The 16,034-nt window shown below is 31.8% G+C and overlaps 2 protein-coding genes across 24 annotated transcripts in view; one reads left to right on the forward strand and one right to left on the reverse strand.

The window, feature by feature from the left end:
- Nucleotides 1-14,561, reverse strand: part of LOC145294518 (uncharacterized) — a 188,058-nt gene extending 173,497 nt beyond the window's left edge. For 2 of the 6 annotated variants that reach the window (XM_080141387.1, XM_080141390.1), the window contains exon 1: nt 14,062-14,539. The gene's annotated coding sequence lies outside the window, so the exon portion shown is untranslated. Of the gene's footprint in view, nt 1-14,061 lie in introns of all 6 variants that reach the window. The other 4 variants (XM_080141391.1, XM_080141386.1, XM_080141389.1 and 1 more) reach the window with 3 other exon arrangements.
- LOC145294584 (calcium-dependent secretion activator 1-like) overlaps nt 10,782-16,034 on the forward strand; it is a 649,478-nt gene continuing 644,225 nt past the window's right edge. For 17 of the 18 annotated variants that reach the window (XM_080141392.1, XM_080141393.1, XM_080141395.1 and 14 more), the window contains exon 1: nt 14,619-15,732. In XM_080141392.1, the coding sequence (XP_079997518.1) occupies nt 14,944-15,732 (789 nt within the window). In that variant the 5' untranslated portion in view covers nt 14,619-14,943. Of the gene's footprint in view, nt 10,913-14,618; nt 15,733-16,034 lie in introns of those variants that run through there. The other variant, XM_080141411.1, reaches the window with a different exon arrangement.

Raw genomic sequence — 16,034 nt, forward strand, 5'->3', positions numbered from 1 at the left:
GATCAAATCGCTCCCCTAAGAAGGTGACTTCTGCTTGTGAATCATCAATCGCATCCATTGTAACCGCTGCATCACTTGAATTTTTGTCAAAAGCCACAATTAAACAGTGAATGGAATAATCCTGGAGCGTCTGGTGGATACTAGTAGCTCAGAAAGTTATATATCATTGAACATAATCCATAAATACACCAATTTCTCACAGGAAGACATCAATGCAAGCAGTATATTAGGTCACTGCTATGCAACATTAGCATATAAAGGGTTTACCTACCCGCGTTTCAAACTTTCAGTCCTTCTCTTCTCTTTGCTCAGACGTTTTACTTGGTCACAACTTTCTCAAATTATACTCAAAAGGTAGAAATACCCATTGGGGGTCACAAAGATCCTTTCTCTGTATCTGCCGTAATGGCATCCCATCTTGTTTCTCCACAGCTATTCAAACATTTATCACCTGGTTGTAAGCTTATTGCTACAAAACTCAGAAGACACTCACCAATCCATCAATCCGAAATTCATGACCTTCTAAAAGACAGTGTTATCGAACCCTCTCGCTCTCCCTGGAGAGCAAAGGTTCTAGTAACCACTAACGACTGAGACAAGAAGTGTCTTGTCATTGACTATAGTCAGACCATCAACTGGCCCAGTTACCTTGATGCTTATCCTTTACCAAAAATTGATGAACTAGTCAAAAAATTGCTTGCTATTCCATTTTTACCAGGCTGGACTTGCAGAATGCGTATCACCAAATATCTATACAAGAGGAATTCACAGCTTTCGGAGCCTGTAGAAATCTATATCAATTCTGCTATATTCCATTTGGCATAACAAACAGTATATCATATTTCCAAGACAATCTAATAAAATGTGAGATGGTTACTGACACTTTTGCATATATTGATAACATCACTATATGCGGCCGTAATATGATGGAATCTGATGAAAACTTTACTCGTTTCTTAGATGTAGCCAGAAAGTTTCAATGAGAACAAGAGCATTATGTGAACTGAGAGAGTCACCATCTTAGAGTACAAAGTGTCATTTGGGGTTATCAAACCAGATTCTGAATGTTTCCATGCTTTGAAATATCTACCTCCACCACAAGATGTTAAATCACGGGTTGTTGTAATGTTTTCATATTATGCTCAATGTTTTCCTTGTTCCTCAGATAAATTTTGACAGCTAGCACAGAACCAAGTCTTTTCTCTACCTGAATCCTGCTTAGTGGATTTCCCCATCCTCAAAGAAGAACTTGAGCACACTTTCCTTACAACAATTGATCCTAACATACCCTTTACCATAGAAACTGACATTTTGGACGTTGCCCTGACTTCCACTCTCAATTAGAACAGCTGCCTAGTTGCTTTCTTTTCTCCAATCTCTTTCAGCCAGCGAGCAACATTATTCTTCGGTTGAAAAAGAAGCACATGCCATCATCAAAGCAGTGCATAAATTGCATCACTACCTTATTGGTTCTGCCTTTGAATTCATTACAGACCAATGCTCCATAGCTTTCATGTATGACCTGAAACACTCAAGCAAAATAAAGAATGAGAAAGTAGAACGCTGGAACCTCACATTTCATGTAATATACCATTCAGGGAAAGATAATGCAGCCACAGACACACTTTCTCAGGCTATTTGCTCTTTGACTAATTCAACCAGTCTACGAAACCTACACATTTTATTGTCAGTCAGGCATCACCCGAAGGTCTCATTTTGTACGTTTGCATAATCTCCTTTACACAAAAATGGTCCACAAACTATTTGGAACTGTTCTGTCTGTGCAGAATTAAAACTGCGATTTTTTTTTCATCCCACTTATTTGCAGCTTGTCAAAGCAATATAACCATTTAAACACTTAAGTGTTGACTTTAAAGGTCCCCTGCCATCTAATAGTCGAAACAAATATTAACAATTATCAATGCATATTCACAGTTACCCTTTGCCTTTCCTTGTCAAGATATGTCCTCACAGTCATAAATTGTTTCTGTTAACCATTTTTGCTGTTTGGCATGTCTTCCTTTATTCACTGACAGAGGTCCATCATTCTTTTCAATAAAACTAGCAAACTTTTTGCATAAGGGAATAGCCGCACCACTGCCTATAACCTGCAGGGAAATGGGCAGGTAGAACGAGTAAATACCACATTATGGAAAACAATATAGCTGGTATTGAAGTTGCAAAGACTGATTTCTCATTGGAAACCAGTTTTGCACAATACCTTGCATTCCATTTGTTTATTCTTGTGTATTGTTACTAACGCTACACCTTACGAGCGAATATTCCAGAATTATCGGAAGTCAACATCATGTACCTCTCTTCCCAGTTGTCTTTTGAATCCAGGTCCAGTTCTGATGAAACATAACATACAGTCATCTAAGTATGAACACTTTGTCAACGAAGTTGAATTGCTAGAATGCAACCCTTAATACGCTCATGTTAGACTTCCAACTGGAAAGGAGGAAATAGTGTCGCTGCAGCAACTTGCCCAAAAACCACAAAATGTACCACCTAATACTAATGACTCTTGTCTCACTGGAGAGTCCATGTCTACAACCAAATTCCTCATTTGAATCTGATATATCTGAAGAATCTTGTGAAACCTCACAGGCTGATACAACGCTCAATATGAACCTATCAGAACTCATTCTTAGATAACAATGTGTCCATCCCTACCATCTAAGAAACAAAGATTTTATAATTCCTTCCCAAACTCTTTCCACTCGGGGTGAGCACTGTTACTTTGTATAAAATCTTATCAATATTTTATTCTTCTATTCCAGCATGTATACCTATGATTCCAGATGAATAAAGCCTTATTAACTGGTAATCATTCGTCTTCCATGTTCCGAATATTTGTACAGGTTCTCAACCATCATTGTCTTTCAAAATATTTAGTGAAAATATCAGCAAAAGAGATGCTTGATTCTTTTCCTTTAGAATTATGTACAGTTACAAATTGGTTGTTCAATTTTTTTTTTATATCTTTGCATGTGAGCATGAAAACATTTTACAATCCGCATCAAGAGCAAGATGCCACCCAAAATTGTTACCTAGTTATGCTGGAGATGTGCTCAACATGATTAGGTTGCTTTCTGTAAACCTCCAAAGCTGCACCAGACATTGTCTATTGGTAATTCATCCATGTAGCATTTCTCAGCTTTAGTTCACAAATCTTCCTTATATTTCTTGAATTTTGGCGTCTTTAGAATTACAGATACATTTGTAAGGTGCAACATAAATTTCTTTATTTCTGCTCACACTGTTTCAACAGTCTGATAGTGAGATTATGTTCATCTTAACACATCGAAAGCCATTTTCTTGTTGGCTTATTTGAGATGGGGGGGGGATAGTGCAAACACGGTATGCATGCTAAAGCTCAGAACTGCATGACCACTTACTCAAAGAAACTGAGAAACTAGACTCCAGGTTGACTCGAATCTAGATCATGTGGTCTTTGATGTCCCTCGAAAGATGCCTGAATACTAATTTAATCCTGATGATCAGCAAATTCCTGCTGTTACAGGTAGTATGGTTGGTGTTGTTCTCAACTGAGTCCCATACAGAGTTACAATCACATTTAATATAAACCGTGTTAAAAAATAAATATTTCTTAACTCTTTATGGCTGAACTAATTTGTTTAGTTGTAAATAAATGAATATAACTAAATAAAGTGGAAATTGATTTAAACACGCCTTGTACGCATTAGTTCAGTATCTGGGTAGAGGCTAGATACCGCCAGATTGCAACTGTCCATCAGCATTCTGCCATCTGTCTCAGAGAGTAGAGGATTTTGTTTGTTATCATAAAGACACTTTTTTTCAAGCACTATGAATAATAATTAAGGTAAGTTTATGAAATGCAAAAAATTCTCAGTGGTAGTTTAACTATTGAAGCTCATAATTTTTCCAGTTTGAAGATAATCATAGTATCATTACCTTTAAAACTAACTAAAATTAACAGTAAATATTTTGTTTAGTCATCTACATCATAATTCAGGTCAAAGGGTTAATAGCTACAATAAAATATTTTTTTAAATTTTAAATATTTTTATTAAAATAAAAACAAAGTTTATCTTTTAAGAGAAATATATTTTTACTGTCTGACAGTTTAGCTCTGAGTAGAAATCATGATTTTACATAAAACACATCAGTCCTCTCATGCTTAAGCAGATATTTTCAGTAGGAAAATTTTCATTATAAAGGGTGTTTAAGAAAATATAGTTGTCAATTTAAAGTTTGCTGCCTCTAAAAAAAAAAAATTATAAAAAAATACCCTATACTTATCAGGCACAGAAATTGATAAATTTGTATTTTAAATGTTTAAAATACCATTTGATATGTCAATTTTGGTTATGTGGAATTTTACTAAAAGAAGTAGAAATCAGAATTTATTTTTTTTTTTTTTTTTTGCAGATTTTCCAACTCTGCGATGGGAAGTTGAAATTGCGAATGAAGTTTTTTCAAACGACAATTCATACTTATCAGAACTTAGAAAATGTTACATGCCACCTAAGGTAAATTTCACCTGCAGGACCCAACACCTTTTGACAATCGTTTACAACATGGGCTGATAACCTGGGGATGCTAAGTTCAAATCCAGTGCATTCTATAGTAACACTTTTATATGGGGATGTTGGCAACAATCACATGATTTCTCCCGATGCCAAAAGCAAATTTAAGCCAGTCAAAAAAAGTTTGATTTGTATAAATTTACTTTACTAGCACCTTTTGAGGACTAGGGCCAATTACAAAAAATCCCATTTCTTCACTTACAATTTTGAGGAACTAAAAATTTAATTCTTGATAGAAGAAAGATAAAATTTGTTTTGATGAGAAAATAACACCAGAAATGATTTTAAAAACAATGTTGACATGTCAGATGTAGTTAAAATAACTTCTTTCAAATACCTACTAGCAAGTATGGAAACAGCAATATTTAAAAAATAAATTTAATATCAAATGGAAAGCAGTCTTTTTATATTTGTTTTCATTAAAATATTTACACATTAGCATGCATTGCTATTTATTATTTACTAAGAGTTTTCATTATCAGTGACTGCTCACTAGCAATAACAAGTCATGTTCATCAGAGTCTGAGTGACAACAACCTTCCACAGATGTTCAACTGTCTACCTCTTTTGATAAATAGCAAATCAGTTTGTATTATCACAACAACTGTTTACCATTAATTTCTGGCTGAGAACAACTAGAATTAAAGTTGTAATAAGCCACTGAAGATTCCAGTACTCTCCACAACCATCCATTGGAGGTCTAGAGGATGCTTTTCTTTCTCAGTTTTGATATCCTTCATGACTCTTCACAACTATAAATCTGTGTAACCAGTTTCAGTTCTTTTTATTTTAGAGATATCACCAAACATTCCGATCTAATTAAAAATTAGATTAAATTTTTGTTTTTACAAAACATTTAACATACTCAAAATCAAATATTATGAGGTAAAAAGCCATTTGTTGTGAGAAATTACAGAACTTGAATCATGTCACTCCATTAGTTGATTTACACATTTTTTAATTACAGCCTTTCTCATTGGTTGATTTGAATTTTAACCTGCGAGCATGGGCATGTTTTAACCGAAACTTCAGTCCAAGAAAAGATTTCAAGCAGAACAATCTCATTAATTTTCTTGTTATTTTAAGGGCTCTTTGGTGCCCAATATTGTCTCAGTACTTTTGAGACAATTTAACGTACTAAGTTAGGTGTTCTTTTTAGGCATAATATAGTCTTTCTAATCTGCTAAGAATGTCGAATTCTGTTTTTACCATTTCGTCGGAATTATCCGCCTTTTTCAATCCAAACAGTTTTAAATGAACCACAAGCAAAGGACTAATGATAATCTAAGATTTTTTACCTGCCACTTCTTTATGAAGTCTAACCTACCAGACTCAGTAGAAGCAACTGAATTACACATAATTTTGCAACGAGAAGATGAAACGACCACCAAATCCACCAGGTAAATGCACTTTTTGATGTTGTTTTAATTTCTACTGTCAGAGTTCTAAGCTATGTCAGAATAAATTTCTCACATTGTTTTAAAGATGATGTGGTCTGAAACAAAAAAAGAATAAGCGCAAATAAAAGAATTTGGTGGGGGTGGGGGAGAGTTTTTGCCAGAGTCAAAAAAGTTCCATTTTTTTAAAATTAAATTAGAATAGGTATTTTATTTCCAGCCAACTCCCATGTAGGAAGTACACACAATATCTTGTACTACAAAAACTGTTTTATGCTTTTAAGGCATCAACAGAAAAAGAAAATTTCTTAATGCATATTTGACCAGTAGAGAAAAAAAAATGACATGTGCTACACCAACCAGAATGATAAATATCAGCTCATATTGTAAACGTTTTAGAATAAAATTAGTGCATGCAATAGTATTAATTCAGATGTCTGACGAATTTAATAGAACCTGGAAATTTACAGTAGAAAATCAAGGTTTTCGTTATTGATTTTTTTTACCACTTCATGTTTTAGAAGAATTTAATTATTTGAATGATTTATAAAAATTCAACATTCACACAAACAATTTTAGAACTAGAAATTATCCATGGTTAAACAGCTGCTTCTCAAAAATAGGATCTCTTGATTAGGACAAAAAAAAATTAATACAATTGTCCCAGTTGCAAACTATTTAAAATTTATTTGCAAAATATAAAAATAAAGGTAAACAAATTTTACAAATTAGACCCAAGATCCTTAAAAGAGCAGAGGAGATACTTTGTCTATCCTATACATATCTGTGATCCCAGCCTAAAAATTAAAACACTGTAGATATAAAAAAAGTAAAAAAAAAATAAAGGACGACTAAATCCAACCTCGGAATTTTATTGATCTCTGGTTGTTTACTTGCCTTTCCACAAAGGAAGGGTAAGTTTTTCTTTAACGCAGAGCACCTGCACTCCCCCAAGGGGCACTTGGGGTTTCGAGATTAAAATTAAAAACTGACTCAGTATAGGAGGATTCTGTTTTGTTTTATAATTCAGAGATTCGAAAAAGTGGTTAAAAAAATAAAATATATAACAAACAAATGTTACCAAAAGCAAGATAAGTTACTCTTCTATCTAGCTGGATAAGTTTTTAGTGTTTTTACTTAATGTAAAAATATTTTGAGAAGTCACAGGAAGTTAAAATAAAAAAAACTCCAACACGATTCTTTTCACTTCCTGTGACGAGGGTTATTTATTTCAAATTTCGAGGTTAATTTTTTTTTTGTAAGCATTTTTTTAAACTTCAAATTACAATTATTACAACCCTTATATTGATTAAATTTGAGAAACAAACTTATATTTACAGTAAATAATTTTAGAAATTATTATATTTAGAAAAACAAGTGGTTTCTTATAGAATTTTTAAAAAATCAAGTTTAGTTAGTCGTCAAATAAGATAAAAATGAAAGATTGAAAGAAAAATATTAAAATTGAAAAAATTGAATTCATGTTCAGTGAACAATGAATTTCTTAATTTTAATATATTTTTTAGAATACCCTCGTGAAGGCGAGGGGTTGAGGGGGGGGGGGTAATCGCGTTATCAAAGGAAGAAATGAACATAAAATGTTTAATTACAAAAAAAAATAATATATAACCAAATAAAGATCTATCCTTTAATCTATTTTTTAACATATCAAATTAATAGAATGAAAGAAACGGTGACCGATCGTTTTTCAGAGAAAGAGGGAGTGAGGGGTCCAGTCTCAACGCTGGCGAAGATACGTATTACAAAATATTTAAAATTATATATATATGTATATGTATATATATATATATATATATATATATATATATATATATATGTATATATATATATATATATATATATATATATATATATATATATATAGAGATGTGTGTGTGAGTGAGTGAGAGAGAGAGATGTACCTTTTTAGTAATAATAAAATACAGAAAGAACAGGGGAGATAACCTCACGAGAAAGAAAAAAAATAAATGAATAAAATGTATATTTTTGTTAATTACTGGAAATAAATAAAATATAAACAAATAAAATACTTGTTCTTCAATCTATATACCTAATATATTGAATTAACCGAAGGACGGAAAACGCGTGTATATGAGTGAGAGAGGATAAGTATATCCATAGTTAATATATGCAACATGGTGGAGAAAGGTTTCCTATTTGTGGATTTATAGGCTAAACTATGCACATTACTTATAGATACACAGAAAACGATCGGGGGAAAAATATGAATTCTGGCCATTGGAAAAAAGGCAATTGTACAATATTACTTGGAAAATTTATTTGTTCGGTGTTTAAATAAATTATTTTTCTTCTTCCATTAACTATTCCATTCAGAACATTCGGAATATTCTTGGTTTAAAGGCGTTTAAACTCTGGAAATGTATTAAGATTTGAAAACGATAATGTTGTTGAATATTCACCTAAAGAAAAAAAAAAAGATAATGAATAGTAGTGGTTGTTTTATTCTTCACAATTATTCGTTTTGTTATAGTTTTCATTTTTTTTTTTTTTTTTACAGTTTAAGATGCAACAAAGAAAAAAAAACATGTAATATAAATTTATTTAAAGAACTTTGTATTTATTTCGCATTTTAAATTTTAGTAGTAAATTTGTAGATTAACAACGTCAAATAAATCACCCTACTCCCAACTAAAAAATGGAATTCTAGTTTTTATAGGCGTTTATGTGTAAACACCCTTCCTTCATAAGCGGCGGGAAATAGAATTTAGGATGGGAAATCTGTTTTGTATATATTTAATCTAAAATGATCCCTCATTTACGGTTCATACTAACTTCATATATTTTTTTATTTAAAATTCTTTTACCACTAACACCTAATCGATAAAAAAAAAATAATAAAAACGCACAGAATTTATCTCCTATATAAAAATGCTTTGAATAGTTCTAACAAATTAAAATGGCTCAAAAATGAGGGATCATTTTAAGTTAAATTTATATGCGAAACTGATCCCTCTCTTTAAGCTATTTTTCCATTTGTTTTTCAGGGTGTTCACAGATAATCGCCTAAGCAAAAGAATCTGGGTGGGGTGAGGGCGAATTTGTTAATTTACAATAAAACATTATCTTTATCTTCTATCTTCTTCTTCTATATATATAAAAGCCAAACGTCTGTGTGTATGTATGTTTGTTCGTAACGCTAAAACTTTTGAAAGACGGAACTAAACTTGACAAATTTGGTATCATATCGAAGCCCCATCACCCGGATGACAAATATCGAAATTTCATGTCAAACGGACCACTAGAAGTTGGTCAACTGATCAGTTATCTTCGAGGGGGGCCCCCAAAAAACCTGTCATTATCTATATATATAAAAGACAAATGTTTGTTTGTAACGCTAAAACTTGAGATGAAAGATTCCTCTCCCCTAAGAATAAAACATATGTTCAATATCTGCTTTTGTTTTTTCATTGTTTATACGGTCCCGAGCAACGCCGGGTAGCCCTGCTAGTCTTCTATAAATGAAAGCCGGTTTTCTATTTTCTCAAACTCGGAAACTACCAAATTATTCCGATTTAGTAAGACCTTGTGGTACAAACAAGAAATCCTTCGGGGGTCATCAGTGACGAAATTAGTGCAAAGGTAAAAATTACTTTCAATGTTATTTGCAATTGTTCGAAAAAGAACACTGCAACTAGGTCAAATAGTCTACTGCTGATCTGACGACTTTCTATTCTATTTTTTTTTCTTTTTTAAGTCTTATATAAATGTACTTGACTATGTGCATATTTGATCAGCATCTGTTAAAACGAATCATGGTTGGTTGGCAGTTCAAAATGAGTTTTCACCATTATTCAAAGTGCAAAATAACCAATGAACGAATTTGCATGCAAAATCGAGTCGAACTCAAGAATGGAGTCTTAAACCTTTATTTCGAGTTTGACTGTAGTATCAAGTTCAAAAGAAAATTGATTTTTTAATTTTAATTTAACAAAAAGAATTAAAAAAAACAAAAAAAAAACAAGAAATCACTTCTTATTTTGTTTTTATGCTTCTTTAGGCATCTTGAATGTTTTTTTTTTTTTCAATTTTCTAAAAAACTTCTCAATTTAACCTTTAAAATAATAAAATACTGTTACATTATTAATTTGATTGATCTAAAGATAAATTCAACAGAATTATATATAGAAAAAATAAAATGGAAACTGAACAAGCCACACAATCACAAAAAAAAACAAACTAATCAATATTTTATTTTCGGGAGAATTCTACTGATGTCTTTTTGATGTGATATTGTCTTGTGTTTTGTGGTTTGTGCACTTTCCCGTTTTATTATTAACATACCGAATTGTTAAATATTTCATCCAATAGTTCCCCAAAATGTCTCCTTATTTCCTTAATTCATATAATTCCATTTAAAGACACTCATTTAAAATAATTCTAGTTAAATCCAAACATTAATGTACTTATTTGAAATTCGCAATTGTTTTTTGATTATGGAAGTTTTCCTTAAACCGAGTTAATGATTTTTTTTTAAATGTTTATTGATGACTGTATTTTGAGGGCAGGTTCGGTTGTTGGGTCAGTTAATTTTGAAACCATATATTTAGTAAATATTCATTATAATGGTGGATCTCCTTCATTAATTCCAAAGTTTAAATTATTATTTACTCAAAATCATAACAATTAAGTATAAATTTAAAAGCAGCAATCAGCAGTTACGGCTGCTGCTTTCAGACAAACCAATACAACTTTATGACGTCATAAAAATGAATCGGTTTTTGGCAACGAGCATCAATCACTTATGGCGTCAGATTGCATTTGCAACTTGAATTTATCCTTTATGACGTCATTCATTTTCAAGAGTACACGGTGGCAGTTTACCGCCGGGGAGGATGTGACACGAGGTCGCTTACCGTTTTTTTACCGCCCACCTCCCACAAGGGCCGGATGTGGCACAAGGTCGGTTTAATGTGGAGGTATCCAGCTGCTAAAAGGGGCAGTCTTCGACAAGCCACAAAAATAACATAAAATTTCTAATAATATATATATATATATATATAATCACAGAAATGGATATATTTTCTGAATATTTATTAACTAGTATACCCAGCCCCAGCGTTGCCAGGGATTCTTTGTCTATTTTTATTTCAATTTACTATTTTTAAATAGGGTTTTAAAATGAAAATTTTATTACGGTATCAGTTTGGTCATTAAATTATATTAATTGACCAAAATTGTTATGAAACTATCATTTTGTTAATGTTGTTTTATAAAATTATTGAATGCTTCCAAACCTTTCATTTTTTCAAATGATTTTGAATATGGTCTAAAAAAATATAATAGTGCTAATTTTCAATATTCTAATAAACAATATTTTATTAAATTTCTTTAATACATCTAAATGACTTTCTACTCGATAGTTTCAAAATCCTTTTCAAATTTAGAAGATCCACGAAGTAATTCAATTTTTTAATTAAAATAACTTTATTTACAAAAACACTGAAATGCATTCTGATGGAACTATTAATTGAAGTATTTTTTAAATATGATTTAAAAATTTAAACTAAAATCCATATCAAATAAAATATTACATGTAGACATGTTAAAAATGATTTTTTTAAATGTTATTTTAGAATGGATTCGAAATAATGTGATGCAAAACGTATTTATAAATGATCGATGCGAAATGAGTTCATAAAAAAAAATCATTGAAAATGAAGTACATGTCAAAATGACCACAAATAAACCCAGAGTTTATTTAAACTACACATTATTATAGGGGGAATATTATGGTAATACAAAACAAAACTTAGTTGAATATTAATTTCAGTTTTATAATGGTTTTTGAGATAATATTTAGAGAGAAAAAAATGTAAAAGTTATGTTTTCTGGTTCTTTCCCTCTACATCAAACATCAAACAATAATAGAGAACAGATAGAAGAAATATACATTTTCTGACAGCCATTTTTAAAGTCAATCAAAGCAAGATATTGTAATTATATTTATAATTATAGTAAATAAATTACATGATTAATTATGTTTAATTTTAAATATGATATTAAAATTGTGAAATTCTATTCAGTATAATTAGGTACTAGTGCAGAGAGTGATCCGGACGTAAGTAATAACGTTATTATTTAAAAAGCCATTCTTAACATGGGGAGGGAGGGCGTTTTGTACCTATTCTATCCTTCAACCTTACAATTGAATAAAAAAATATATATAAAACTTTAATTAAACTTGGAAATACGATTTAAAAAAAATAGCGCGGATCACTCTCTGCACTAGCACCTATAATTATTTTACATGAACACTTGTGCTTGCACATTCATATATTTTGAGATTAGTTAATCGAGATAATATCATTGATTAAAACAACAGATGCCTATAAATAAATAAATATAGATGAAAAAGATGGCACCATTTAATTTTCCATCTTAATATTCAAATTTATGTCAAAGATAAATAAAAAAGAATGTAGTAACCAGTCTAACATGCAAACTGATTAATTTACAATTAGAAAAATAAAATTTTATTTTAAAAAGATTAAACTATCTAAAACAATAATATTCATTTAAAACCAAAGTAAAAGGGAATAAAACGCCATTTAAGAAAAACCAGGTCATTTCAGAAATTAATTAAGGTCAGCTATTAATTTTTTTTAAATATTTTCCAGAATATTCATTGGATTCGATTACCTTAGGTATTTGATAAAGGTTAATAAGTTTATAAAATCTCCAGAAAATTGCATATAAAATATTAAGTATGAACTAAAAAAAAATAATTCAAATTTATTTTTTGAGAAGACAAACAAAGCAGATTTGAGGATTTGTTTTTACTCTTATTTACGAAGAGAAAATGAAACACCAACAATGTGGATTTACACGTGGAAATAAAAGAGCCCAAGTTTAATAAAATAATACAATTAATAAAATTATTTAATGCTGGATAATTAAGGTGAAATAAAAATAATGAAGCGATTTTTTTTTTAATCCAGAAAGAAATCAAGATATTGTAAATTGAAATGAAGATCTAAAATGGCTACCAGTCTTGATTCGTCTCTCTAAACTGCTATCAACATTCTAGCGGGAGATATGTCGTCGTATATTATTAAAACTGGGTAAATTAAAAGGGATTTCTACACAAATCATGACCATAATTTATCGCAGAGACAACAGGAAGATAAGAATAAAAACAAATGAGACATTTTAAGAGGTAAATAATAACGTTGCAAGCTGCGAATGTCTAACAATTCAAGATTCTAAAATGGCCTCACAATGAAACACTAACACTCACTGCAATGGCTGTCACTTAGTAATGATACATATATAGATAGTCATATATTTAGACATTGTTTTTATTTTATTTTTATAGAAACAAATAAAAAACACATTTTAATTATAAGGACAGTTTTTAAAATAAAAGTACTTTTTCGAAAATTCGAAATTCGTTATCATTTGTAGACACATGTGTGTAATACACGTTTTTATTATTTTTTTAATAGTGCAATTATATATATATATATATATATATATATATATATATATATATATATAACTATAGTGGTATTTGTACATTTATAGGAGAGTTTTCAATATTGGTCTTGTGGCTTATAGATATAGTATTAATTATTTATAACGAAGAGTGATACATATTGGTTATAGCGGTTATATAGATATAGACACACATAGTACAAGGTAGTTTGCTACTGGAGGTTTGGATAAACAATCCTATTGACTAGTGTTCAATGCAAGAATTGGAGCCATATATTTATTAAGTATGAACCTTTTATTTATACGAATGTTTTTCGACACAGATGCATATAGGTTTCAACTAGGGTCAAAATGGCCAACTCTTATCAGGGAAAGAGTTAAAACCCAAAACCTATTGCAAATTTAGACAATCATATTCTTAAGGAGATATCACGTGATCATATATATATCAATACAATCTGATTTTTATAAATAAGCAAAGGAAAAATATAAACTTAATTAAGATACTATTAGAAATACATATGTATTGTTTTTAGATTTTAAAATCTACAAGAAACACACACACACATATATATATAATAGAAAAAGGTATAAAAGAAAAGGCAATACTTTACCTATTCGACTTAGTGTGATTATATTCCTTTGATATTCCTTTCTCTTTAACTGTAAAGGGTTCTGACGGTGTTATGCGCGATCTGTATTATCGTCATTTAAATCAAATAATATTTAGTTTCCATGTAGAAATAGTGAAAGTAACAAAAAAAAAAAAAAAGAAAAGAGAGAGAGATCCGTTGTATGTTTATTTACACCGTCTGTTATTGAAGGAATTCACAATATATAACCAATCGGTTCAAGAGATCCGTCTAAATTCCAAACTTTTACCTTTGTGTGTAAGTAGATAAAGCTTCCTCAGAGCACTGTTGTTCATATTACCCTTCATCCCAACTACCCTGAAATCCTCACGGTTAGTTTCGTGTATCGCAATTATTACAATGTTTACTTGGATATCCACAAGGAAGACTATAATACTAAGGCCACCATTATGGCTGCCATTATAAATATGTGTTCTACGGGGTTCACTCGTTGTGTTCTACGGGAGCCCGCAACTTTGGATGACGTCACTGAAAATAAGCTCCGACCTCGTTTTAAATGTTGTAATAGTTTTTATATCAGATGGTTGGTGTAATATTTTATAGTAGTAATTACAATTTATTTGATGTTAAAATTAAAAAGTAACTTTATTTTTAAATTTGGTTTGTCGGGTTTGATCGGAATCGTCGTCTGCTTCCGTTTCCGTAGAGCGCATGCGCCGGTAAGCTTTATTATCGTTTACTGGGGATCGGAGCAAGTGTGTCAGCGATAAGACTTACCGAGGCTAATATAGCAAGGAAAAAAAAAAAAAAAAAAAAAAAAAAAAAAGCTAGCGGCCGACTGGGATCTTTCTCTCTTTTTTTTTTTTTTTTTTCAATTTATATTGAGTGAAGTGTTTATTTAATATGCTCGATCCATCGTCCAGTGAAGAGGAATCGGACAACGAGCCCATCGAGGATGAGAATTCGGACGTTCTCAGTGTACCTAGCGCCGAGCGTAGTTTATCGGCTAGCGGGGATAACCTGAACGTTCAGAGTAGTCGCACGAGTACAAGCCAGGCCCGACCGTCGAGTCCGAGCCCCTCTTTGATTAGCGAACGGGAAAAAAGCGAGGATGTTGACAAGAGCGATGCCAGATCGGAAGAGGAGAGAAAACGACGCCTTCAGCTCTACGTGTTCGTCATGCGGTGCATTGCGTACCCGTTTAACGCCAAACAACCGACGGACATGGCCCGGCGACAGACGAAGATCACCAAGGCCCAGCTGCAAACCATCAAGGAAAGGTTCAACGCCTTCCTGGTGGGCGAAACGAATATCGTGGCCGATGAGGCCTTCACGAATGCCGTGCAGAGCTATTATGAGGTGTTCGTCAAGAGCGATCGGGTTCTGGCAATGGTCAGGAGTGGCGGCTCCTCGGCCAACGACTTCAGGGAGGTCTTCAAGAACAACATCGAGAAGCGGGTGAGGAGTTTACCGGAGATCGACGGACTTAGCAAGGAGACCGTCCTCAGCTCGTGGATGACGAAATACGACGCGATATTCCGCGGCGAGGAGGACCCGAGAAAGCATCCCCAGAGAGGGGGAACCACCGCTGCATCTGAACTCATTCTGAGCAAGGAGCAACTTTACGATATGTTTCAGAATATATTAAACGTAAAGAAATATGAGCATCAGATTTTATACAATGCTTGTCAGGTAAGTAAAAAAGCAAAAAAAAAAAAAAAAAGAAAGAAAGTACTTATATTGTTCTACAAAAAAAAAGTACTTGTATAGATCCGTCCCCATGGCGGCCCTTTTTGGGTTGGTGAATCTGATAATAAGTTGCAACAACCGAAAGGAGCCAGTACAGAATTTAACTCGTGTCCCTAAAAAAATATTTATTTACATTGCATTTTACTTCTTTTTTTTATATTTGCATTATATTTTGCTAAATTATTGCCTTGTTTTATTTTTGCATTTATCATTATTATTATTATTTTCAGGCATGCGGATTTTTT

The sequence above is a fragment of the Euprymna scolopes genome, chromosome 2 (genome assembly GCF_053919585.1).
Source record: "Euprymna scolopes isolate OS-2025 chromosome 2, ASM5391958v1, whole genome shotgun sequence".
NCBI classification, from domain to species: Eukaryota; Metazoa; Mollusca; class Cephalopoda; order Sepiida; family Sepiolidae; genus Euprymna; species Euprymna scolopes.